Source organism: Phoenix dactylifera, chromosome 2 (assembly GCF_051530095.1).
Source record: "Phoenix dactylifera cultivar Ajwa chromosome 2, Ajwa_hap1_PhDact_Kaust_v1.1, whole genome shotgun sequence".
In the NCBI taxonomy this organism is placed as follows: Eukaryota; Viridiplantae; Streptophyta; class Magnoliopsida; order Arecales; family Arecaceae; genus Phoenix; species Phoenix dactylifera.
The window spans coordinates 33,831,870-33,859,428 of NC_143191.1; the positions used below are offsets into that span (position 1 = coordinate 33,831,870).

The 27,559-nt window shown below is 36.3% G+C and overlaps 1 protein-coding gene and 1 pseudogene across 2 annotated transcripts; both read left to right on the forward strand.

The window, feature by feature from the left end:
- The first annotated feature begins 242 nt into the window (after window positions 1-242).
- Window positions 243-17,699, forward strand: LOC148714740 (uncharacterized; annotated as a pseudogene). Its single transcript, XR_015974801.1, has 18 exons — window positions 243-277; window positions 810-1,030; window positions 3,046-3,258; window positions 3,550-3,608; window positions 3,751-3,888; window positions 7,364-7,438; window positions 8,359-8,442; window positions 8,551-8,612; window positions 8,791-8,861; window positions 13,777-13,852; window positions 13,948-14,075; window positions 14,870-14,929; window positions 16,367-16,441; window positions 16,552-16,656; window positions 16,730-16,825; window positions 16,922-17,002; window positions 17,096-17,197; window positions 17,272-17,699. The product of XR_015974801.1 is annotated as an uncharacterized LOC148714740 (transcript).
- Window positions 17,700-22,989: 5,290 nt separating this feature from the next.
- On the forward strand, window positions 22,990-27,091 carry LOC148714741 (xyloglucan endotransglucosylase/hydrolase protein 2-like). The gene is made up of 4 exons (XM_088716076.1): window positions 22,990-23,185; window positions 24,409-24,509; window positions 26,288-26,481; window positions 26,601-27,091. Exons 1-4 carry the CDS (start codon window positions 23,020-23,022, stop codon window positions 26,974-26,976), a joined length of 837 nt encoding a protein of 278 aa, XP_088572202.1. The 5' UTR covers window positions 22,990-23,019; the 3' UTR covers window positions 26,977-27,091.
- Window positions 27,092-27,559: the final 468 nt, after the last annotated feature.

The window sequence follows — 27,559 nt, forward strand, 5'->3', positions numbered from 1 at the left end:
TCTTGATAGGCTACTTCACCCGCAACCCCGTCTTCGGACTGAAGTAGATGGTAGACTTGTGAATATTCACTCTTTGATCTGATGCCTCGCAGTAGTCCTCTAAGACACCGCTGAGGGCCAATGCATCTCTCATCATGACTAGAAGGAGATAGTCGTCTGCAAATAAAAGATAGAAAATTAGTCGGGCACCGGAGGCTAGCACATAGGCGTCTATCTGCCGCTCCCGACATGTAGCCCGTAAGATGCGAGATAACTCATTAGCGCAGATAACAAACAGGTAAGGGCAAAAGCAACCTTGACGAAGCTCGATGGTAGAGTGAAGAATGGCAAGATGTCCCGTTGATTAGTATGGAGAAAGGCGCCCCCTGCGCATAACCAAATATACAGCTGATTCAGGTCTTATAGAAGCTAAAATTTTTCAATGCAAATCTTAAAAATAATAATAATTAAAAAAAAAAGAGAAGGGTCCCAATGACTTTGTCGTGGGCCCTTTTTATATCTTATATCCGGCTTTACTACCATGTATGTCGGCCGCCACCTTTCTCTCTCTCTCCGGCTACGCCGTGCTCCTACATATCCCGAGTCGCTGCGCTTCTATTTTGTTTCCTCCGACGATTAAGAGTAGACCCCAAAGACAAAAAAAAGCCTCCTGTATTCCCCTGCTATTTGTCGTCGCCGTTCAAAATAACGTCGTCTCTCCAGTGGAACCCTCCGCTCTCGTCTCCCATTCCTTCAAACCGGGTCTTCGCGCTGGAGCCTTCGCACCGGCCTCTTGCTTTCGCTCAAGTCATAACCACCTGGCCCTGAAGCCTCGCTACTTTCCCTTTCCCAAATCGTTTCCTACCAAAGCTAGGAGGTCTCGTTCCGATTGCCGCCTCGGAGGTGCTCGACGGCGGGCCGAGCCGAAGTGGAGATGGAGGGCGGAGAGTCTACCGGCAGTCTCAGGCCGTGAGGACCTTGCCTTCAGTGCCGATCAAGGAGATCGCCTCATTCGTTGCGCCGGCTGGAGCATTTATTGCTGTTACCTTCGGTATGTAGTCACCTTTTCTTTCCTGTATTCCTCCTACTCATCTTGCTGAAAGTGGGGAGACCGCACACGTAAAGACTCCAAAGTTGTTGGTGATGGTTTGAACCAATTGTGTTTTTTTTCTAGGAAAACCAACCAATTGTGTTTGCTTAAATACTGTAAAACTATGAGTATCATCTCCAATAGCATCAGTTCTCTCTCCTCAGAAATTTGTGTTATGTTTTCTTTGTGCTGTTATCTTAAGTAGGTTTAAGTATGTTTGCAAACCAAAATAATCTTGCAATGGAGTTTCTTTGCTTGATTCGTTTATGTTGCGATTCCTAGTGTTTTTAACATAACAGTGTGGTAGTTGGCAATGCTAATATTCTAGTCTTATTGATTTATTACTGATTCTTTCTTGTAAATCTACTTATGCACCATATCACTCCTAATATTTTCTTATCTTCTCAGCCTCTTTCACCAAAACGAGTTATTATTGTTAGCGGAGTAACTATTCTCTTTATAGTTGCTGGAGTCTATGGAGCCTGAACATGGATATGGAATACAAATGCAAATACGATAAGAGGGCTACAAATACATCAAGGAAGATATGTATGTATGTATATGCAAGGTTTTAAATTCTGTGGGATAGTAGTGTCCTGTTTTTCCATGGAGAAAGATGCGCTGTTATCCCACCCCGTCCTGGTCAAGCATCCTAATAGAAATCCTCCATCCCTCTATCTTCTTTCTTTTATTTCTTTCTTTCTTCATATATTGCTTTTTTTTTTTTTTTTTGCTTTCCTTCCTTTCTTTCTTTCTTTTTTTTCATTCCTTCCCTCCTTTATTTCTTTTCTTTTTCTTCTTTCTTTCTTTTCTTCCTTCTTTCCTTCCTTCTCTTCTTTCTTTCATTTTTCTTCTTCTTTCATTTTTTTCATTTTTTCTTTTTTCTTATTCTTTCCCGCCTTTATTTCTTTCCCATTTCTTCTTCTTTCTCTATATGGATGACTTTCGGAGTCTCACCCCTAACCCAGTCATTTTCTCATAGGAATGGGACGAGAAGGTTGGGATGCCCTCAGTCCTGCCATGATTTAAAACATTGTGTGTATATATGTACATATATGCATATGCTTGTATATACATATATGTATATATGTATACACATTTATATATGTATGTATGTATATATATATATATATATCTATTCTCTATATATGTATGTATATTTATATATATATGTATGTATGTATGTATGTATGTATGCATACACAAATATATGTGTAATGTATATAAAAAAGAATCCATAAAGCATAGTAGGCTATGCCTATCAAAATAACATAGTCGATACTCTATAAGGTAGTGCTAACTTTTACAAGCTCATTATTTATTCATTATTCCATGGATCATGATTCATACTTAATATTTTAAAACCAATATAATAAGTTATAAATTCGACCATGCCCCTTTTTTTGGAGGTATCAGGGAAGTATCTAAAGTGTATTTAGGTAGTATCTGGAGTGTTTTTAAAATTTGAATAATAAGATACTTAACACAAGTATTAGATACATATATGAGAAGTATCCAACAAGTATCGGTATCCGATATAAATACACTGTGGACACAACATATGATTTGAAGTACCCATGCTTCTTAGGCTGTAGTATTCTAGAACATCCTTGACTTACCAACTAGTGTTTTAGGGTTCCAAGGCAGGTTGCTTGCTTTCCTAGAGTTGCCTTTCTAGGAATTTGTCGCCTCATCATAAAGGATTGTTGTTGGATTGAGTATCAGTTGTAAATCATTCTTAATTTTAGCATTATGCCTAAATTCACAAAGCCAATCTTGTAGAGATGGGAGAAGGCTTGTCAATTAATTTTTATTTGATACTAGAATATTCATCTTCCCTTAAATGATGATCGCTTAAAGTTCATATTAAACTGTATGTATTTATATATAATTCTTCATATTAATTGGTATATATATGTACTGTATATTTCTGTAATATTGTGGACTCGCCACTAATTTTCTGATTCAGTTGACAGTCTTGTGGAAGGTGGTTGAAATAGTGCTTGTGCCAAAACCAAAGCATTCAACTTCTGGGGAGAATAGATCCTCCTTACCTGGAATGAAGTGGTCATTTGCACCAGGTACTAATTTGGCATCAGGTATTAGTTTCAAAATTGAAAGAGAATCAAGACAGAAGCTCAATGAATTTGCCAAAGAACTTAGATCATTTAGACGTGTCGACATGTCAGGTGAGTTGCTTAGACTTTATGCTACTTATATCATGAATTATTAATTGTATTATGCAGTACTTTCTTACATTTTTAGTCAAAGTGATGCCATTTTGTAGTTTGATTTTCTATTTGATATCATGACCAGTTTGTAATGATTTTTTAGTTATTTTGCATGATACATTGGTTAATATAGTAATGTTGGACCTAATTTCTCTGTAATCCTTGGACATTTTATTTCTTCTTGTCCATGGAAAGAAATTATCCATTTTCTCTTTTACAAAAAGATTACCAAGTTGATGCTTTTGATAGGTCGTAACATTGGGGATGAGGGACTATTCTTTCTCTCTGAAAGCCTAGGTTACAATCAGGTTGGAGCTTCTATTTCTTGCTTGTCGTCTTAAATTTTGTTTGGCTACGGTTAGGGAAGGATTTGATACTGACATGGAAACACTGTTAAATGGCTTGTTTGCAAAAGTAATAATTTGTATGTATCATGCTACCTAATTTCAGAGTGCAGAGGAAGTGAACTTCTCCGGCAATGGGATAACAGCAGCTGGATTAAAAGCTTTTGATGGTATTCTCCAAGCAAATACTGTATTAAAAACTTTGAACCTTTCTGGAAATGCCATTGGTGATGACGGAGCTAAGGTCATTTCTGCCTCAAATATTAGTGTCTACCATTATTTATCTGCATTTTGGAATATACAGTATCTTGGTAAATTGCATGGGCTTGTCCAAACAGTTCTCACTTTTCGTCACCTTTTGACATTGTACTCTTTTATGTTTCTCTCTGGTTTAGAATCATGTTAAATTAAATCAAATTTTAAAATGTAACTCAATATAACAACAAATGTACACAGCTTTTTAATTCTTGAGTTTAACATGAATGCTATGGTTTAATAGTAAAGTTAATTTGTGTTTTATCAAGCAGCACCAATAGATTTATGTGCAGTCTCTTGATGGGAAATTAGCAACAGATTATTGGCAAAACAAGGGTAGATGTAAAGGGCTTGAATTACAGAAGAAGTGTGGTAGGAGGAGAAAAGAAAGCAAAGAAGGAAAAAGAGAAATGATGGTACAAAGATATGGTTCAGAACAATTGGCTGCCTGCCCCTTCTTTTTATTTGCAATGATTTAGAAAACCATAATTTCAAATAACCAAAATACTCTAACCGTGACGGTCCCATTCATGTTGGCTGATAAACACAGCCCCAATCATATTACGAAACAAAAATAAGGACCTACAGCACGAGATACATGACCTTTAGTTAGTCAGCCACAACATCTGACACACTCCAACGCAAGCTAAAGCATGGATATTGCGTCTCCCATGTTTGGCACTACACTCATTTAATTGCTTTCTTCATGATGCTTTGGTACGATATTGATGCAGATTCTTGAACCTAACAAATATTGTGATTTGTTCTTTGGATATTTCTTCACATCTAAAGTAGCAATTTATATCAATTTGTTCAGTTCTCTCATGGAAAAGTGAAAATTCAGCACTCAGGAATATGCAGTTGATGCCTACTTATCATATTGGATATTTGAAGGTTACTAGACTGATATTTCATTTTTTTCAAGGAGCGAATTTAACCAGAACTTTAACACAATATATGAACCCTTAGCTAATAATCTGATTTAGCCCTGAATTTAGCTACCAGAATTTGCTTTTTAGCTTTCCATGTTGTTACTTTTTCTCGAAAAGGCATAATATCCGATGGTATACCCTGAAATCGATCCGTCAAGTAGCCCAATCAGCAGAAATAACCTTCGCAGGGCTTTTCCTTGAGTGAAAATCTTGCATGAAAGCTATAATCTGTCACATGGATTACCAAATTCTCTTTATCACTTGTCTAGGTAACACAACTAGTTTTTGTAACTCTGTGCTCTCTATGCCCAATGCTTAGTTTGAGTATTTGCAGATTGGGCAGCTAATATGGCAACTAAACTCTAAGATCATGGTCCTGTCAATTTCTTTACACAGTCTCTAGAGGGATCTCTCTCTAGAAGTTTGAGAGCTGCATGTTAATGATGAAATCTGAATTAAGCTTTCTCAAATTAATCAATGAAACAATACCAAAACTGTAAGGAAATATGAATCTGGCTTTAAATTTGTTGCAGGCTTGTATTGTGTGGTGTTGGTTGCAATGCACTTGCTAGTTGTTAGTGATAATTATTAAAAAAAAGAGAAATCTGGATCAGAGATAAATGTACATATAATGGTGGATCGGCCCTTATATAATTGTGGATGACTTAATATGTCAATCTGATGACCAGTCTAAACAATCTTCTACTTAAATGATGGGAAAGCCCCAAGTCCAGTGCATGGTGCACTCTTGAGCTTTTCCAATGTGGCACCTGTTGCCTAAGGAAGCTAGAAGTTCAGCACATGCCGGACTCCAAAGCCTCACCTTCAAGGCCTTTCTCACACCATCTTCCACATGAAGCATGCTGGACCAAAAATGAAAAGTAAAGGAGAAAAAAAAAAACTCCTTCCTTATGTCGCATGTGCATAGCACATGTGAAACTCTAGTGTTTTTAATGAGCAAGGTAGCATGAATTTTGAAAACCTTTGCAACTGTTACATGTAATCTTTGGATAACTATTTTTAAGATGCCGTGTTAATGAAGCACTCAAAAAGATGGGACAGAACAACAGGGAAATTTGAAGGAATAATTAAAAGAAACTTACTGTTACTCTCCTATAGAATGAAGTTTCTCTAGAACAATTGATATAGAAGATTAATCAGGATTCAGGAGGAATTCAAATTTTGGAGACACATGGAAGCATTGGTTCTTGTGGAACCCACTTGAGTTACTGTCATTGAGATTGCTTGTAGAAGGGATTGCAGTTTGCATCTGTCAAATCATTGAGGAAACTGTGGTACTATCTATAATTGAAGGCAATTCTAACTGCCTCTTGGTACAAGAGAATTGGTTAAAGCTGCATCATGCTTGGCTTTAAAGAATTTGTACGAGTTACAAGCTTCTAGAGGTCGAAAGGGACTTGTAGTAAAATCAAGTACATGTCTTATTCTGGTGTCATCCTAGGCTTCCTTTGGAATTTAGGGGTGGCCATACTCAACCTCTTTAACTTGATTCAACCAATTGTAGGTTGGATTGGATTACCTGTTTAATCAAATGGTCAAGTCCAGGTCTGAATTTTTGACAAGTTTGATAATTAAGTCAGGTTCAGGTTGACAGATTTTTGACCTAACTTTTATCCAGCCTGACCCACATTTGGTCCGACCTGACCCAATTGCCACCCGACCTTAGATAGTATAGAGAAAAAAATTCAGATACTATTAGCTGCTGAGTTATTATCAAGTACATCATAAGGGAAATTAGTTACCATGCAGTAGCATTTATTTAGTAAGAGTTCTGAGGAAACTATTGAGTCTACTAATCTATTCCTTGTGCATCTGGGATGTGAGCTTTTAATTTACATCCTTGTCAGGCTATCTTGGCTGTCACATTTACTTCAATTACTTCATCTTATTTTCTTTTCCTTTTTGACTATGATTTGCTCCTTCTTCCAAACTGTAGAACTGTTGAGGTATTTCAACACTGTTGCATTGTTTGATGCCTTTGAATTTGAATCTATCATTATTTGATGCCTTTGAATTAAATGATTTGATGCCTTTGAATTTGAATCTATCATTATTTGAAAGACAAACTGTAGAACTGTTGAGGTATTTCAACACTGTTGCATTGTTTGCTTTTTTTTCATGCTTTAAAGATTACCAAATATTTGTCAATTCATTAACCAATCAGGAGGGACTTTAGAATCTGTATTTTGACAGCTCTTCCAGCAGTTTATCTTTTAACTCTTATCATTACATTTTTTTTTCTTGTATGTAGTTTCCAGTTACAAAGAACTGTATAAGAATTGTCAATATTTCTCAGAACCAAATTATGTATGTATCATTTTCTTCTGACATTGTTTGCTTTACTTATTATTTATAATAGTTGCACGCTGTATGATGTTGTCCAACTTACATGTTGTTTTTTGTTTTGAGAACTGTACCTTTATCAATAGGTTAATTGCAGAAAATTTTGGTGGTTGTTTGGCATCTGAGTAATGATTTTACTTATGGACATTAATCGGATGATGTTTGCAGTGCCTTTCAGATATTTTGATGGGGAATGCAGGCATTCAAAAACTCCAGCTGAACAGTACTGGTCTTGGAGATAAGGTTACTTTCGGTTCAAGTTTTTATAGTCATTCATCTCGATTAGGGCTGCAAGCTAGTCAGGATGGATCGGGGATGTGTGCAATCCAAATCCAATCCCTATTTGAATTGGGTCAAAAATTTGAACCCCAACCTGATCTAATTCTTGGACCAAAAAAAAACCCTAATCCAATTCTATTTGAGCTGGTTTGGATTGGGTATATAATATCAATTTTACCAATCATCAGATTTTTCAGATCAAATCAGGTCAACAAAATCCTAACACAAACTATAATAGACATATTTATATGGATTTATTATACAATAAAATAATAGTACACAACATATAAGCATCATCAAAAACATATTCCATAGGAGATTTGATTGATAACCACATACAATTATAATCGAGAACACATATAATTGACTAAAAGAAACTAAATTTCTTATATTTAAGGAAGAATTTAAAGTATATATCAAGGTTCGCCGTCTCAGTAGCAGACCCCGTACCGGTGCCAAACTAGTATAGTGTCGGTATGGTACGGTATGGAATTTTATTGGTGTACCAAGTATCGATATGCCACCTGTACTGGATATTGTTACCGAACCAGTACGGTATGGTACGCCCCGTACCTTTCAGTTTCGGGCCGGTATGACATACCTTGGTATATATCTTCCTAGCTTTGGGATCGGTTCGGGTCCGGATTGGAAATATAATGATCCAAATCCAATTCATATTTGACACGAGTCATGTTACTGAATTTATGCCTACTCCAAAAAACTTTGGTAGGGGTTGGACCAGATTAATTTCGGATTGGTTCCAGATCAAAAAATGGGTCAATCCGATCCACTTGCTGCCCTAATCTTGGTTCATGCTATTTGTTGGTAGAATAATGGCTAATCAATTGTGAAATGTTTATATGATTGATTGATTTTCTATGTAGGGAGTGAAGGCTATTGCAGAGATGCTGAAAAAGAACTCAGCCTTGCGTGTTTTAGAACTTAACAACAATATGATTGACTACACTGTAAGGCGTTGTTGTCAATCATTCTTTTAAGATTGCTATTGCGACTGAGAGTAGCTGTCAATGCATGTTTTGTTCTTAGATTCTCTTTTATTTGTCAAACTGGAGTAGGGGTTTGCAAGTCTTGCTGGAGCTCTCCTCGAAAATAATGCAATTCGGTCAATACATCTCAAGTTAGTGATGTTTTACACATATTTCTTACTGCTCTCTATCCAGCACCTGCTTTCTTGCATATCAGCATCATTGTCAATCAGAATTGATATGTTTATGGTAGTTTTTTTGTGGTAGCAATTTTTATGATATATAATCACTATGTTCATTTGCTAATGCTTGCATATGACTCAAAACTAGTGGCAACTATGGTGGTCCACTTGGCGCAGCAAGTCTAGCTAAAGGAATTGAAGGCAAACAAGTCTTTAAGGGTATAATATTGTCCCAAACTTTTTACATCTTCCTTTTCTTTAAATTATTGAAAATCTCATTTTAACTTCTAAATGGAACTGCAAAGATCTAATATAATCTCTTGAAATGCTTTTGTATTCTATGATGTCTATTGATACATAGTTCTGCAAAAAGCAAGTCCATTTTAGAGGAGGCAAGTGAATGACTTGGACAATATATTGATATAAATGTTCAGTATAATTCATAAAACAGATCCTATGTAACATGGTCAAGACTTGGTGGTTATTGTTATGGCTATACTCATCTAATTTCAGCGAATGCTGCAGAAACAAGCTATCCACTTCATGTACGGTGACCAAGCAAAATTTTCTGAGTGAAGAACTATTTTGTATTTTAGAGCTTTTCTCTTGGACATATTTCCCTGAAGATGCATATCTTGCTTCAAAACATACTCTTGTTCAAATTTCCACTTCACCATCCTCTCTTTCACATAGCACCATGTATAATGTTTCCTTTAGTCCTTAGAACCAAGCCTTCCAAATATTATTCTTTATTTTCTTGTAATAACACTTTTTATATTCTAATTTACTGGTATTAATTGTGGTGATTGCCTCTAAATATTTATAATCAAGTATTTTATGAAGTATAATGAAATAATGTTCTTTAAGTATGTGATGGTTCATGGATGCACATAATAGGTGCTCTCCCCAAGATCAAATTCTGGCTTCAAGCCCAGATCTAGAGATAGTGTTAGGTTGATGATTGCTGCTTCAAGGATTATGTTAATATTTTTTTTGGGATAAAGGTTAGAGAATCAGCTTGTGGAAGAAAAATGCAAGAAAGATCCAACAAGGCCATTGTAAAGAGTGGGGATGATGCGGTTGCATGGAATTTGTGAGGAACCTTGAGTGAAGAACTATTTTGTATTTTAGAGCTTTTCTCTTGGACATATTTCCCTCAAGATGCATATCTTGCTTCAAAACATACTCTTGTTCAAATTTCCACTTCACCATCCTCTCTTTCACATAGCACCATGTATAATGTTTCCTTTAGTCCTTAGAACCAAGCCTTCCAAATATTATTCTTTATTGTCTTGTAATAACACTTTTTATATTCTAATTTACTGGTATTAATTGTGGTGATTGCCTCTAAATATTTATAATCAAGTATTTTATGAAGTATAATGAAATAATGTTCTTTAAGTATGTGATGGTTCATGGATGCACATAATAGGTGCTCTCCCCAAGATCAAATTCTGGCTTCAAGCCCAGATCTAGAGATAGTGTTAGGTTGATGATTGCTGCTTCAAGGATTATGTTAATATTTTTTTTGGGATAAAGGTTAGAGAATCAGCTTGTGGAAGAAAAATGCAAGAAAGATCCAACAAGGCCATTGTAAAGAGTGGGGATGATGCGGTTGCATGGAATTTGTGAGGAACCTTGAGTGAAGAACTATTTTGTATTTTAGAGCTTTTCTCTTGGACATATTTCCCTGAAGATGCATATCTTGCTTCAAAACATACTCTTGTTCAAATTTCCACTTCACCATCCTCTCTTTCACATAGCACCATGTATAATGTTTCCTTTAGTCCTTAGAACCAAGCCTTCCAAATATTATTCTTTATTTCTTGTAATAACACTTTTTATATTCTAATTTACTGGTATTAATTGTGGTGATTGCCTCTAAATATTTATAATCAAGTATTTTATGAAGTATAATGAAATAATGTTCTTTAAGTATGTGATGGTTCATGGATGCACATAATAGGTGCTCTCCCCAAGATCAAATTCTGGCTTCAAGCCCAGATCTAGAGATAGTGTTAGGTTGATGATTGCTGCTTCAAGGATTATGTTAATATTTTTTTTGGGATAAAGGTTAGAGAATCAGCTTGTGGAAGAAAAATGCAAGAAAGATCCAACAAGGCCATTGTAAAGAGTGGGGATGATGCGGTTGCATGGAATTTGTGAGGAACCTTGAGTGAAGAACTATTTTGTATTTTAGAGCTTTTCTCTTGGACATATTTCCCTGAAGATGCATATCTTGCTTCAAAACATACTCTTGTTCAAATTTCCACTTCACCATCCTCTCTTTCACATAGCACCATGTATAATGTTTCCTTTAGTCCTTAGAACCAAGCCTTCCAAATATTATTCTTTATTTTCTTGTAATAACACTTTTTATATTCTAATTTACTGGTATTAATTGTGGTGATTGCCTCTAAATATTTATAATCAAGTATTTTATGAAGTATAATGAAATAATGTTCTTTAAGTATGTGATGGTTCATGGATGCACATAATAGGTGCTCTCCCCAAGATCAAATTCTGGCTTCAAGCCCAGATCTAGAGATAGTGTTAGGTTGATGATTGCTGCTTCAAGGATTATGTTAATATTTTTTTTGGGATAAAGGTTAGAGAATCAGCTTGTGGAAGAAAAATGCAAGAAAGATCCAACAAGGCCATTGTAAAGAGTGGGGATGATGCGGTTGCATGGAATTTGTGAGAGAGATAAAGAGACTGTGGAGAGAGATGATGACGATGATGTTAGATGGGAATCACATGCAAGTGATTCAATGAATTGACCCTGTATATGCAGTATAAGGATTGCTGGCTATGGGCATGTGCGATCTTCTACAAGGTCGATGGGAATTCAGTTATGACTGAAATTCAATGGTGGATTTAGAAGTTTGCTCAGGGGCTTATTTAAATTACTAAGCAAGGATGACCCTAGGAGCCTTTGCTGAAAACTCAAAACAATTGTTGAAATGAAATATGGCTTAGTACTCCGGTATTGATGCAACAATTGAAAATGAATAAATGATAAGTTAGACTCTTGTGTAGGTGCAGGTTTATAAACCCAACTAGGCAGAATTGTTAGTTCTTTATCTGTGAGACCGTATCTAAATTATTCCTATATTTTATCCAAAGGAAGAATTGAAAGATGTGGGTGATGATATTGTATGAAATCTGAAGGTCGTTCAAAAAAAAAATTATAATTTTCTTTTTTTAAGTGTAGGTCAAATTATTGATCAAATATACTGTCTACGAGGTAATGTGTAGTGATGGAATGGTCTTAGCTAGATGACCAGGAAAAAGTATATCTCATCTGATAAGACTGAAGTTTGAGATCCCATGATTTCAAAATCTTAATGTCAAATTTTCTTCAAGTCACTGCAAATATTTCCTCCTTATTCTACATAAGTATCATCCATGTTATTTTTGTTCTTCTCCCTCTTAAAATGTCGACTGAATTCTGATAATCTTTACAGGGCCTTTATAGATTTCACTACACTAGTTGATACGATGTTAATCAATTTTCGATCATTGCATTCTCATATTGTGTGCCTCATATTTCCAGCCTTGTTTCGTTACACATTCATATTCCTACTCTCAAATCTACCACGATTATTGGATGTGCTTAAGCCCTTTTAATATCTTCTAGTGTTATCCATTAAGTATCTGTGGAATTGTGGTTTGTAAAAAATTCTGATTCTAAGTCTCAAGTGCATGGAATGCTCACATAATAATGTAGAGGAAGCTTTCTGCTACATTGATCATATTCTGATTCTGTTGCATGCCTTTCTCAATTACTTCATTCTTCAACATAATAGATCCAAATATAATGGACATGGTCATTTGGGTTATTTTTGGCTTTAAGATATGGCTGGTGCTTCACTTCCATTTCTAATTCCATGAAACTGTATTTTGCATATTCTGTTTCAATTCTTCAGATCATTGTTTCACATAATTTTCTAACACCAATCCAATTTTTGCATTCAAACCCATTGCTATATCTCATTAATTTAGGTAAAAGATCCCTCACTAATTATGGTATGAATATCACATGTGGCTTTGAAACTCTCTCAGTTGTTTCTCATAATTTTCTACCACCAATCCAATTTTTGCATTCAAATGTATTCCTATCTCATCAAGCCAGGTACAAATCCAATGATTAATTATGGTATGAATATCGCATATGGCTTTGAAATTCTCTTGGTTCTAGAGGTAGACTCACAAACAAAAGTGACATGAACTTTAGAGCAGGATCAAGAAGAGAAATAGCAGTTTCGTACACATTGGATTATTAGGGATCTACAAGGAAGTTGGATATATGTTTGTTTACCAAGCTGAAGGCCTAATTTTTAGCCATCACTAGCTGCAGTTGGTGTAACAGCATGAAATGAAAGTAAACTAAAAAGAAATGCCATTAGCACTAGCTTGATTAATTTTTTGATGTCATCTTCTAAAAGATGAGAAGTATTGTCGGTCGAAATATGATGTAGATTGGAAGGCTTAGGGTTTTCTTTCAAAAATTTATACCTCTTGAATATTCTGTCCCAGAAAAAAGAGAAGATATTAGGTAGCCATTTTGATAGCAAAGGAAAGGTTTCTAGGATTCAAAAAAGCTAATCTTGTAACAGATGAGACAAGTCTTTCAAGCTACACTTGTTTAAATACCAACAGATGACAACACACCTACATGTTTGCTAGCACAAGAGAGGGATCATTTTCAATTAAAAGAATGCAGATGCTGCTCCAATAGGGATTTTTATTATATGATAATTTTGTGGTATTTTTTAAAAAAATTATGGGTTCATTGCATGATATAAGAGGTTGTGAATGCTTGCCAAGAAAGTTGACGAGGATCATTATAGGGTTTCTGTTCTTTGTAAAATATTCTCTTTCTTTTACTTAGATTTTTTTTCTTGTTTATCTTCACTTTATTAAGGAAAAGATCTGCAATCTTATTAATCAGCTATAGGAGCATATCCAGAAACAGTCTGTTTGATCAATGAAATTGCCCATTTCTGCAATGATTACTTTAAGCTTATTGTTTCTTTTGGTTTGATAAGGAAATGCGATACCGCTCTTTTGTTTAATTGAAGACTTACATTGCAGAACATTTGTCATGGCTGAAAAGTGTTTTTGCTACCAGGAACTTCATTTGCACGGGAATAACATTGGGAATGAGGGCACACGTACATTGATGTTAGGTTTATCTGCCCATAAAGGTCTGCCTTTTACTGTTCTTCTGTGTCAAGATTATGTAATTGATCTTTTGAACCTCATAATCTCGAGGCCTCTCCTGACCTTCTTTGTTTTTCAGGAAAAATAACACTTCTAGATTTAGGCAACAATGACATTTCCAAAGGTGCTTTCCATGTTGCTGAGTATGTCAAGAAAACCAAATCCTTGCGATGGTTAAACCTTTATATGAATGACATAGGAGACGAGGTACTGTTACATTTGTCATTTTAATAACACTTTGTTGCCTGTTATAAAGCACTGATTATATACAGTTGAAGGATTGGACATCAATTATATATGAGCGGTTCATTTTAGAAGTTGGTTGGTTCCTACCAGTGAAAGATAACTGCTTCAATGTTTATATGGGTAGTTTTTCAGAATTTGAGCATTGCATTTTCAGTCTATTCCAAATGCCTCTATCAGCATGCGTCAATAAAAAATGTTGGATTTTTAGTCCTTTCACTGGTAGGAACCAACTTAAAATGATTTAGTCTCACATTGTCATCACAATCTATATCATCAAAATGCCTGAAACCATATTTTGAATCATTACAGAGACTTGTTACCTAGACATCAAGTAGTCATAAGATGTATGGTTTTTCTACTGACATGATATATCATTTGTTTTGTTCTGTGGTTGGGAAACTTGAAGCCACCAGGATTTTGGCCCACATGTGTTTGAAGATTTTTTAGAACTTGATTAAGGATGTCGATCTTTGATTTGGATCACCTAGTGTGCATTTAGGCATGGGGCATAGTTATGTTACTAATGTGCTAGAATTGCTCCTGTGTATCTAGTACTTAATGTACTAAAATAGGAGTACCAGTAACAAACTGTACCATTTTTTCCTCTTTTTTTTTTTCTGGAGAAAAACTGTATGAAAAGTCAAGCTTTAAAGTCATGGCATGCTATATTGAGTTTTGTGCTTATTTGAAATATATGTTGGATATTTCAAATTTCTGTTTGTTACTTTGTGATACGTAACATATATCTTCAACAGGGAGCTGAAAGAATTGCAGATGCCTTGAAGCTGAACCGAACAATAATGACCATTGATTTGGTGAGATTGGAAACAACCCTCCAATCAGTCTTGTTCCTCGGTTTCTCATAAACTTTCCATGTCTTCCTAGAATGGGTTGGTTTATCTTAGTACCACATATTCCTATATCAGCTTTTGATCCATCTAAATGTACCAATATGTTATCCTTTCTTTTCATTTCTACCTTAGTATGTACTTGGTGTAAGCCACCACAACCATTATTGTGCTTCTCTGCATTTTGCTGTAATTTAACCAAATCATACTCATGTCAGATGGTGTTCAGATTTATATCATGGTTTGTTAATTTCTTCAAATATTTAAGATACTCTTTTATGAAACTATTTTTATTTACCACATATTAATCCGATAGAACTTAAATACTTGACAAGTTTATATTTTTGAGGACCGGTATGAGACACAGAAATCAAAGAACTCTCATGTTGAAAAATAGCACCAGTATATTTAAGCAATAGAACCGTTTATGTACATATTCTTTGTGCTTTATTTTTTATCCTTGATCTTGTGGGTGCCAATGTGGCTTCATGGAGCTTCATGTTTCGTGTTAGTATAGTTTGAAACAGAGGAAAGTATGGTGCCTTCTATGTCTATTTCTAAAAGTATTATTAGTTCTCTTAAAAATCAAAAATAAAAGTCTGATTATGAAATGACTCATGATATGTGTTCATGCTAAGGGCATTTCCTACAAGCTAAGCACTCTGCCTCAGTATGAATTTTGGTGAGATATGGACAAGCTTGACACCGGTGACAAGAGTAGTTACATGACTTAATTGTTGTCCGAAAATAGGCAGTTGTTATCCAGTTCATTGATTCATGTCTTATGGTAAATTGGAACAAATGGGTATAATACTTGTGTACTATATGGTTCTGAAGCAGAACTTGAGACATCTAGCCTTCTGAAAAAATGAGCATGGTTTTATGTTGATATATAAAAAAAAACCAATTGCATGTTTCATTCTCATAATGCTGATTATTCTAGGTATTTGCGTATGCAACGAACAAACTGAAATCAAATATTATCCTGGAAGAAAAATAGTTATGAAAAGAATTTAAGTTAGGGCAATGCCACATGTCCTTGTAGGTGACTAACACCTACTGGAATGTATAGCACGTTCGCCAAAATGTTGTTTGGGTCCCACTTGGTTTTCTTGGTGGATGGATCCATGCGTCATGCTTGGTTGTGGGGCACATGGCACTGGTGTGTTATCAACCTACATTGGCATGTGGGTGCAGCATGACTCTCTTCGTATAGTTTCACAGATGGGGTGTGGGGGAGGTGATTGGATGGGATTACTTAGTTTACTTTTATATTATTTCCATACCCGTGCTTTCTTTTTTTTGACTTTGTCTGTCAATGTAAAAGAAGATTTGGGAATTTAATTTATCTTCTTTAATTAGGTGCCTACTTGTTTCTTTCTCTCAAAGTTTTCACATTTTCAGGGTGGTAACAACATTCATGCAACTGGTGTGAGTGCAATAGCTAGTGTTCTGAAAGATAATTCAATCATCACAACAGTGAGTCATTTGTCCTGTGGATATTTTTGTAAATGGCCTCCTTATGTTTTTTTGATGAGCAATAGCCTCCTCATGTTTAATGGCTGCGTCTAATGCTATTAGTTTCTCAGTTGGAATTAGGCTACAACCCTATAGGACCCGATGGCGCAAAGGCTTTATGTGAATTTCTCAAATTCTATTCGAAGATAGGGACACTAAAGCTCGGTTGGTGTCAGGTAACATGTGCTTTTAAAGCTGTCATTTTATTCAAGTATTTTCTCCAACATTACTCGCTGGATTTTTTTGCAGATAGGACCAAAGGGTGCTGAGTATATTGCCGATTGTTTGAAGTACAATACCACACTATCTACTTTGGACCTACGGGCAAATGGACTTGGAGATGATGTACTGATCAATGCTTAGTACGCGCATAATTAAATGTTTTCTTTACACATTTTGTGTTCTTATCTTTTGGATTTTTCTTCATTTTCCTGTCCATAGGGTGCAATATGCTTGGCTCGCAGCCTTAAGATTGTTAATGAAGCTTTGACATCACTTGATTTAGCTTTCAATGAGATAAGAGTATGTTAGCTCGTTGCTATGCTTTTAAAATTGCAGACTTGCTCACATTACTATCATTTCTAGAATCTGAAAATAATCTGCATCTGGAAACAGGACAATGGAGCATTTGCTCTCGCACAAGCACTCAAGGCAAATGAATATATTGCTGTTACATCATTGAACCTTGCCAGCAATTTCCTTACCAAATATGGACAGGTTATCTTTATTTCGTTTCTTTGGTCTTGTGAATCTTTAGAATTTGTTGTCACATATTATCTGAATCAACACAGGTTGCTTTAACGGAGGCTCAAGACCATGTTTATGAAATGAGCGAGAAGGAGATCAACATTTACTTTTAGCTGTCATTTACTTGTCATGCCCAATTTTACTCTCCTATTTTTTTCTTCCTGCCCTACATAGATGCATGAATATGTGTGGGGCTTGTTGCATTTCTAGCTTATTGCTTTTCAGTTCGAGTAAATTCATGTGATTGGGGATTTATCGTATATGTTGAATTCTTTAGAGAAGCAAGCGGAAGAGTTCAGCAGAGCATGCGGCACAATAGCTTATGAAAATTTTGATTTGCTTAGCTTAATTAGCATCTGTCTTTCGACATTCCAATGTATACTTTATCTTTCTGAAATTTCAGTTTCTTGATTTTGTAAAATTTACATTGTTGGATTGTTTGAATAATTAATAGTAAATCGTTTTTATAGTTTGTTCGGGTTGTTCCAGTGCTTGGGTTGAGTGATCTATTTTTCTGCTATCGTTGTTGGTCTGTCAGTTTACTTGTATCACTGTGCACAGTCTCTTACAGTGCTTACCTCCCCAAGTTTTTTTTTAGAAGAAGCTTATAGTATATCATGCTTTGTCCATGTAAATCCGCTGATAGGAAATATATATCTAAATCCTCTTAAAAAATTATAAAAGATCTCGGTGACCTACAATTCTTGGAGATGGAATTACCTGTTTTTTTTAGTACATTAGAAGGATTTGAAAAATTCGATGGTGGCAAGGTTTAATTTTCTTAGTCGACCAATTATAAAATTTAATTATAATTACGTTCCACTAAGATATTGATTTTTCTATAAAAAAAATGTTTGATCCCTCGTACTAAACCACGGCCCAAGGCCCTCCTTGTAAGTATTAAGTGGCGGGGCCCCTAAAAAATCAAACATAAATATGTAGATCAGTCGTTTTTTTAATCCTCGACGGAAGGATTCCGAAGATTTTGATCGAACAAATATTGCTCTCATGGTATTTTAATATCATTTTTAAACTTAGATAATTGATGTTATCTTTTCGAACTTAAAAAAAAGGAGCAGACAGCCCACTAACAAATTGGCATCCCAGTTCTAGTGCAATATCTCTAACTTCCCAAAAACAATATTTTCTCATCTAAAAACATGATCTCTCAAAATCTCACCCCCCCCAAAAAAAAACGAATGCTCCATGATATTTTTCTTACCTGGTTTTGCTTGTTTCTTTATTTGTTTTCTATCATAATTTCCCAATATGACCCTATATTTTTATCTTTTTCTTATTTTCTTGAAGGTTAAGTTTCGATTTTTTTATTTGTTCCTATGAATTTAATTAGACGATTTTTTTTATTATCTAAAACTAAGATTCTAATTTTTTTCTTATTTGTATGTTGTCAGGATTCCATAAGTAGTCTAAGAAAAATGAAAAATATTTGGTGACAAAAAATAATAGATGGAATCTAGGCAGGAATATGTCAAATTTTAAAACTATGAACCAGCCCAGGCCGGCCCGGGGGCCCTGGCCAACTGCTTCAGCCTCTCCATTTCCCCTCAGTCCCTCTCTCTTTTTTTAGAGAGGGACTGAGGGGAACCCCCCGAGTCTCGAGCGCCCTTCTCTCCCTTCTCCTCCTTATTCTCTTCTCATCTGAGCTACCGCACAACCACTCGCTCGCCGTCCGGCCACCATCCGGCAACCGTCTCAGTCTCCTCCTTCCCCTCTCACTCAAACTTCTCTATTCTTTTTCCCCTCTTCACCGCCGGCCATCAACCACCTGTCATCCTCTCCCTCCTTAATTCCCACTCTCATCTATCATTCTATATATCTATCTCTCTCTCTCCCGCTCTCTCTCTCTGTAAAGGAACCAGGGGAAGGGACCGAGGCCCGCCCCTTCCGTCTCACACTCCCTCCATCATTCCGTCTCCCATCTCTCACTCTTTCACTTTCTCTCTCCCTCTCCTCGTCCTCCTGTGTGTGTGTGGAGAAACACTCCTGTGTTCGGAGAAACTAGGACCCACCGTCGTTCACTCTCTCCTTCTTTCCCTCTCTTGTCCTTCTCTATTTCCCTGCACTCACTCACTCGTTCTCGCTCATTTTCCTACTATTTATCTCTGTGTTTAGCGGATGGTAGCAAGCATCCTCCGTGGGTTGGCGAGGCAATAATCGCCTTCATCCTACCATCGTTTTTAAGGACAAACAAGTGAAAGAATTAGGATTAGATAATTGGATTAATATCAGACAGATTAGAGATGGTACCTCCAACCTTTTATAAATAAATTAAGAAAAGTTAATAGGGGATCAGAGAATTTTAGAAAAATATTTTTATCCAGATATATTTGTATTATAGTTTACTAAGTTTTTGGGAGGATGGTTTGGAGTAGTTAGATCGGACTGTAGTCTGCACTCAAACAAAATATTACTAAGTTTACTCAGCCCAATTAGAGTGATTTTAACTATATATATCTCTCAAATATATTCTATAATAATTATTATGAAATACTTTAAAAATTGAATAGTCTATTTTCTATATATCTAAATTGGATCAGACAGAAGGTTATTATGTCATTAAAACTCTTAAGTATCTTTGAAATCTATGTGCACTGATAATTAATTATGAGTTATTATCATATTTATTGAATATATCTGAATTATTGGAATCTTTGCATGAACTTTGGATCGCGTATTTTTGAGTGTTTGAAGTACTTTTTTGAATACCATACTTGTATGTTGAATATTTAAAATCTCTTGATACTTGTGTGTGATTGAGGATTTGGTAAATTGTTTGAGCCATATTTGTAGATTGAAAAATAAAATATAATGATATTGGTAAAATGATTGGAATTTATATTCTGGTTTGGATTTTCAGTCCGGCTATATTTTGGATCTTGCTAGTGAGGATTATACACTGGCATTTGATCATTTTAGAACTTGATTACTTTAGGCTTACTATGCATGAGTTAAATATGGTACTTCAGATCTAATCCATGGAGGTTAAATGTAGTATTTTAAGCCCTGCCACAGAAAAAATATGGTCATAATTGTATAAATTGATGAGTCGATAATCTATTTTAGAAAATGATCCTAAAATGCTTATTGAAAATATTGGCATAAGAAACTTTTGTTTTGGTATTGCCTTATAAAATACTTTTTGGAACTATAATTGGAATATTGATTTAGAAAATGATTATATATAGCATTTCAGAAGTATATGTATAATTTTGATTATGGAAATTCTATATTGTCAAACAAATTATTTTGTATCATGCATCCAAAATGGCTGATGTTGGCCCGCTCTTTTAGTTTTCTTTTTTTTTAGAGCCCCTGACATAGGAGGAAATAAGTAGAGGTTGGATTATGAGATTAGCATGAGACTCTAGATTTAGTTGGATCAAACAATTCTTTACAATTTTGTTTGGAACCATCCTTGATATTATTATTTTATAGAACCTTTCAAGCTCCTTAAAAACTTTGTAAAGTAGTTATTGTGGCCGAGTTATAGTTTTTCCGAAATATATAATTTTGTGAATATTTTGGGAATCTATGCAGCCAATTCAAATTTTGGAAATTGTTATCCGGCATGTATTTTTGGATTATTATTAGTTGATTATATTTGTTACGTGTAGGGCATGCATGCATGTAGTCCTGCGCGCGCGCATACGCGTGCGTGTGAGGCCCGTGCAATGGCTTGATTGAACACCACGTGTCTTCTAATTTTAGTTGCTTCCGTGTTTCTTGAGCAATACATAGCAGGACGTGTGACCTGGCCCTTACAATGGCTAGGTTGAACACCACGTGTCTTCTAATTTTGTAGCCGGTAATCGAAAACGCAGCGGGTTGCACGTATACAGCCAAGGTATAAGAAGCCTCGGCACCAAACGTGCACACTTGAAAGAATCATCAGCTGGTACGGGGCCCATGACTCTCGAATTCGCGGCCACTATTTGTATATTAGAATTTAGATGGCGCTGCTTGTTCGTCTCGCCGTGTTGCCGTCAAGTGCTCTGATTTCGTCGTCAGCTGGAGCCTACAAATACCGTGATAGAAAGGAATTGGTTAACGTGACAACTTAGAATCTCACCAAAAGCATGATTTGACTAAAAATTTTAAATCTATTTAAATCTAATTATAAACACTATAATCCGTGTGTGGTCAGCCGCCATGAATGCATATTAGTGTATTTTCTAGCCTACATAGATTATGGACCGAATTTGCTCTGATATTATTTATAATAATATAACAACCCAAGATCTCATTAGATCTAGTCGAAAAATATTTTATGAATTTCTTAATTCTATATAAGTATACAAGATTTTTTTGGCGAATAATCGATATGAGACTAAATACACACCCACATGGTCCTCGCGATTAATTTATTGTAGTTTGATTTGACTTAAGAACAAACTCTCTTGTTCATTTTCTAACTATATGTTAAACAAAAGTATTAGTAATAAAAAAGTATTTTTGAGAAAATATGGTGAAAGTGCCACCTTATGGGTTCCGATTGGAGTTTTGTCTTGACAAGAGGCAAGCAGAGAGATGCCAGCTAGCTCGGCCAAGTCTAATTGACTTGAACAATCTAATTCCCTGTTTTTTTGATGTAACAGGAGGAGGTAAAGCCCCACCTTCCATTAAGAAATTGAAAATAATACAAGAGGATATAGCAGGCAAAGAATGCCACCTTTTTTCAAGAACAGAGCAAACAGTAGAAGAGCAAAAGTTACACTTAGGGATGTCAGGACCAAATCCAAGTAGAATAAGGGAGAAGATCTCTTGGAGACTGTTCCATTCCAAGGATTCTAGAGCACAACCCCTGCATTCCAGTTCCATGCGGAGCTACACCATTGTGAAAGAGTAGCGACACTCTTCTTGGGGGATGCAATAGAGAAGCAAAAGAATGCTTCCCAATCTGAATATCGTCACAAAATCTAATAGAAGAACCTTCTCCCAGAACAAAACCCAACCCATACCAGAAGGGATCAAGAACAGAGCAGATGCCATTCCAATCAGGGATAGAAGCTTTCCTTCTCCTAGATCTTGTGCCAAATCCATTTTTGGAGTAATAATCCTTTAAGACAAGAGATTTCCACATCGAGTTGGCTGGTGAACATATTTTCCAGCATAATTTCTGATCCCCGAATAAGATCTTCTTCTGCAGCTAAGTTGAGAATCCTACTTGGCACATCCACTGCTAAGAAGGGAGAGAAAGGATCAGCTTGTCTGAGACCTCTTAAAACAATCGATCCACTTTCCAGCTCTCCATTATCAATGGCAGCCGCCTTACATGAGCAAACCAGAGATTTAATAACTTGGAATTAGAATTTTCCAATCTCAAGCTCGTAGTCAATCTAATCAAGTACAGCTCGACTCGCTCAAGCTAAACTTGCCTCCGCATAAGTGGTCCGGTTCTATGAGTACTATTTCTGCCGTAGAAGCTTAGGTTGGTTGCTCTAAGCGAGTCGGATTAGATTTCTACGGCAAGCAGCCAGTGCCGTGTTTGCATGGCGCCATCCCACGTTCGGTTCCTACGACAACGATGGATGCTTAGATTTCCACCGCTCGGCCATCTGACCCAATCCAACCCCCTGTTTGCCATGCCCCGGCTGTTCCTATCTATCCCCTTGGGTTGAAAAGGATGGGAGCAAGTTGCGTTGGGGAGAGGTAGATTGATGGTTCAGTCCCTCACGCCCTCCTTGCTTGCTTGCCCCAGTTGCCGGCCATGACCTCTCTAGATGCCTATAAATCAAGGGAGGTGTAGTTTCGTGTTTGGAGAGTTAAGATCAATGGCGTCCGCTCTACTATTGGGTCTTCTAATTCGAATGGTTCATCTAAGTATGTTGTATGGCCAACCTAGTTTCAATAAGAACTATGCCGTCGCATGGGGTGGAGACCATTTTTCTTATCTAGACCAAGGAAGACAGGTGCAGCTCTCCTTGGATAAATCCTCCGGTAATTAACTTATTCCTCTGTTTCTATTTCCAAGATGAAACAGCTTCGGCTTTTGGTTTTAGAATTATCTTATCTTCTTCTTTCTTCCCTGCCTCTTGCTAGGGGCCAGTCCTTAGAAGATGACATGTTGAAAGAGTGACTCTTTGCTTAATTTGTTGCTATGCACGACTCGCTTCCTTGGTTACATGTCGGATCAATTATTAAGGATTTATTGATAATATTGAATAAACCAAACTTAATTCCATGCTTAGACAGCTCAAAAATGCATGGTGTCATGCTAGTGTTAGTGACAAGCTGCATTTAATACAAGCTATGATGTTTCTATTTTGAGATCGTAGATAGGCTAAGAGAGTCATATTGGACATATATCCGTCGATTGATCTTAATTGATATGAATGACCTTAAAATTTATGAGGAGCATTAAATAACTTGAATTGTCAGCAAGTGCGGCTAAGCAACACCAATCTCGTTAGATTTCCTAAAATTATGAAAAGCTATTGTTATTTGATAATGCACTTTTTATTCTCCCCATTTTCGCTCCAAGAAAAGTGTCATCTTCTTATTACCAAGTGGTCAAAATAAATTTGGTTTGGTTGTCTTGTTTGATCTACCTCACATTTATGTTAGATTTCACGGATATCATGTTACCAACTAACTAATTGATTGCTCGCAATATCCCTCTTAAAGAAATATGCGGAATTCTTTTGGCTTTATTATTGTGAAATGAGATAAAGTATGCTGGCATTCTCGACGTGTTATTGGTGGTAGGAAGGTAAGTGGCACAAGAATGAAACATATACATATATATGTGTATATATGTATATATATGTATATATGTATGTATGTATGTATGTATATGTATATAGATGTATATATATGTATATATATATGTGTGTGTAAATATATGTATATATACATACATGTATATATGTGTGTGTGTGTGTATGTATATATGTATGTATGTATGTATATGTGTGTGTGTATATATATATATGTGTGTGTATATATATATATGTGTGTGTGTGTGTGTATCTGTGTGTGTGTGTGTGTGTGTGTGTATGTGGGTGTACACTTTTTTTTTTTTTTTTGGCTTTAACTGTATCGAGGTTGTTCTTGGTCTACTTAACCTTCTTAAATTGTGTTCAACAGTACATTATTGATAGGTCCAGACCATTGCTAAGATTATTTTAATAATATATGATACCTGTGATTTTGTAATATAGGTTCTGGATTTGGATCAAAGCTGGCTTATAGGTCAGGGTTGTTTCATTTGAAAGTAAAGCTACCTAGTAAGGATTCTGGTGGAGTTGTGACAACCTTCTATGTAAGCATTAATTTGTTTCCATTTAAAATTTTACCCGTTTCACAAACTACAATGTTTCAGCCTCTTCTATATTAAGTTTCTCCAAAAAGAGTTTTTTAAAAAACTCTAAAAATTATAATGGGATAAAATTATGATCAGGCAAAAAATTAATCTAAAAATCTAAAAATTTGCTTCGGTGCACCTAGCAATTTTAAAATACTTTTGTTCTCCTTCATTTATCTAAAGAAGGCTAGAAAAAGAATTTAACTATGAACCAGCTCAGCGATTAATGATTTTATGGTACTTTTAAATTCTCTAGACTCTTCCGCAATGAGCACTCTACAGTATAAATGGTGTTTAGGATCCTTTGCGGTGCACAGTTTATACCATAGAGTGTTGTACATCATACGATGACTGTCATAAGAAGATGGATAGTTATCAAACAAAAAAACCTAACATGCTATATGCGATGTATCTCTGTCGATAACCGTCCATTTTCTGATGGAAGTCATCGGCCAATTTACAACATCATGCGTTGGGAGGGAGCTGTAGGGCCCCTACGCTAACTTAATTTTACTCTATCAAGAAAACCTTCCCACTTCTCCTCTTCCCACCAACATGTACTTCTCTCTTCCTCCTCTTCCTCTTTCCACCTCACGTCATGCCATCCTCTCAAGGTTTTCTCTCATGCTTCTTCTCATTCCCTAGCCTCTCTTTCCTGAGACTATATCCACCTCACATCTCCCGTCCTCTAGTCCCTCAGCTCAGCCATAGTCCACATCACCTCTATTTCCTCCTCATTTTCAGTCCACATCTCCATTCTCTTGCCCCCGTTCCAACTTATCACTATAGAAAAAATGGCCTTTTCCGACGCATTTTTCCCGACGCTAGGTATAAGCGTCGGGAAAAAATTGAATGAGGCCAAGATTTGCCGACGCTTTAAATAAGCGTCGGTAATTCTCCAGAACAGACGACGCTCCTGAACGTTGGCGTAATGTTACAGGAACAGCCGACGCATTTTAAGAAAAACATTTGCCACTCCGGTATGGCCAACGCTTTTGCGACGCTTCTGTTTGCGTTGCGGGAACTTTAGCCGACGCTTATAAGCGTCGGTAAAGATTATAAAAAGCGCCGGGAAAGATGAGATTTCTTGTATTGTATATCCTAGGCCTCCACAGACTCAAACCAAAATTTTATATATTACTGATTAACATTGATACATGGCCAACGACTTCTAACTTCTAAGTGATGCTTATATATGTTTATTAAGATGGTGCAATGAATAGAAGAAACATGGGAATAAAAGAGCTTTTAAAAGAAGGTGCTGTGATGGAATACAAGGTGGAGGAGAGAAAGTAGACTTGTAATGAAATACTAGGGGGAAGTGCAGCAAGACCATTAATTGCTTTCATATTTATTTACGTTTGAGACTTCCTTTCCACCGGTACCTCCGGTAACATGGGAGGTAGCATTCGGTTCTTCTAATCCGTCAAAATATACGAACGCTGGAGAAAAAAAAGGGTAGTAATTGATATCCAGATCAACAAGCCGAACCCAGTTTCAACCCAGTATCCAGATTCAGGTCCAATTGAACTCCACCCGACGAAACCAAGCCATTGCGGTCAACCCACGATGCAAGCTCATTTAAGCCCAAGAACTAAAGACATTGAGATGTGTATAAATTATTTACGGATTGTTATGTAATGGTGGAAATTATGATTTAATCATATCAAATATGAGCCAAGAGAGAGTTTTCAATCTGTTCTTCTCTTATTATCAATTTTTAATAATTTTGACAGCTATCTTCTCATACAAATACCCATGATGAGCTAGACTTCGAGTTCTTAGGCAACAGAGAAGGAAAACCGATCACGATTCAAACTAACATCTTTGCTAATGGCCATGGAAATAGAGAACAAAGGATGCACCTATGGTTTGACCCCACTGCGGACTTCCATGATTACAAAATATTGTGGAACGCTCATCAAATTGTGTAAGTATAGCTCCTCTCAGAAAAAATCATAGAAAAAAAGAAGAAGAAGAAAACTTTGATCCCTAGAAAAAAATGGTAAACACTCGTCAATCCTTAAATATACATGACTCTTGATGCAGGTTTTTTGTAGATGACACCCCCATACGGGTTTTTAAAAACCTAGCTTCCAAAGGAGTGGAATATCCTTCTCAACCAATGCAGATAATGGCAAGTATATGGGATGGGGATAGCTGGGCCACAGATGGGGGACGAACCAAGATTAATTGGGCCCATGCTCCTTTCAATGCGCGGTTCCAAGGTTTCAACGTCGACGGTTGCGCCTCAGATAGCGCCACCTGCTCATCGCCAAATCTATGGTGGAATGCTGGGAGATATAGAGAATTAAATCCTGCTCAAAAAGCAGCATATCAGCGTGTGAAGAAGAAATACATGACGTATGATTATTGCTATGATAGAACAAGGCACCCTACGCCCCCACCTGAATGCAATCAATAGAAGAGGTTGTAATGTAACTACTTTATGACAATAATATCAATGAGAATAAGAGTCCGTGTCCATTCAAAAGTATTAAGTCCCTAGCTATATATAATCTCCAGGACACGTTATTTCATATCTATTATGTGCATTTCCCCTTGGTGCATGTTGATCAAAAGTGGAGAAAAGATTGAATAACTAAGATTTTATAATCATTTATCAAGTGCATGAAAATCCTAAATATTCTTGGACTGCATATTGTTTATTCCCTCTATTAAATAAGTGTGGAAATTTGGGGAGTCTCATTAACTTCGGGTTGTATTGCTTTAACTACGTATAGGCATCATGTACGCATAGTACCTCCTAGGGACCACTCAGTCATTTGCCATTGGACCCTTATCGTGAAAGTGGGTGAAAGTTGTCACCCTCCCTTGCTTGGAAAATAAGGTGGTGCACCCTTTTTCATTTAGTTCCTCCCTTTCTTTCAGAAAGGTATGGGGACCCTTACCTACTACTGCTGGTAAGCTCTGGTGACTGGATCACAGTTTTATCTTTCACACAAAAGAAGGATTCGCCTTCCTTAGTGCTAATCCATGGCCAGATC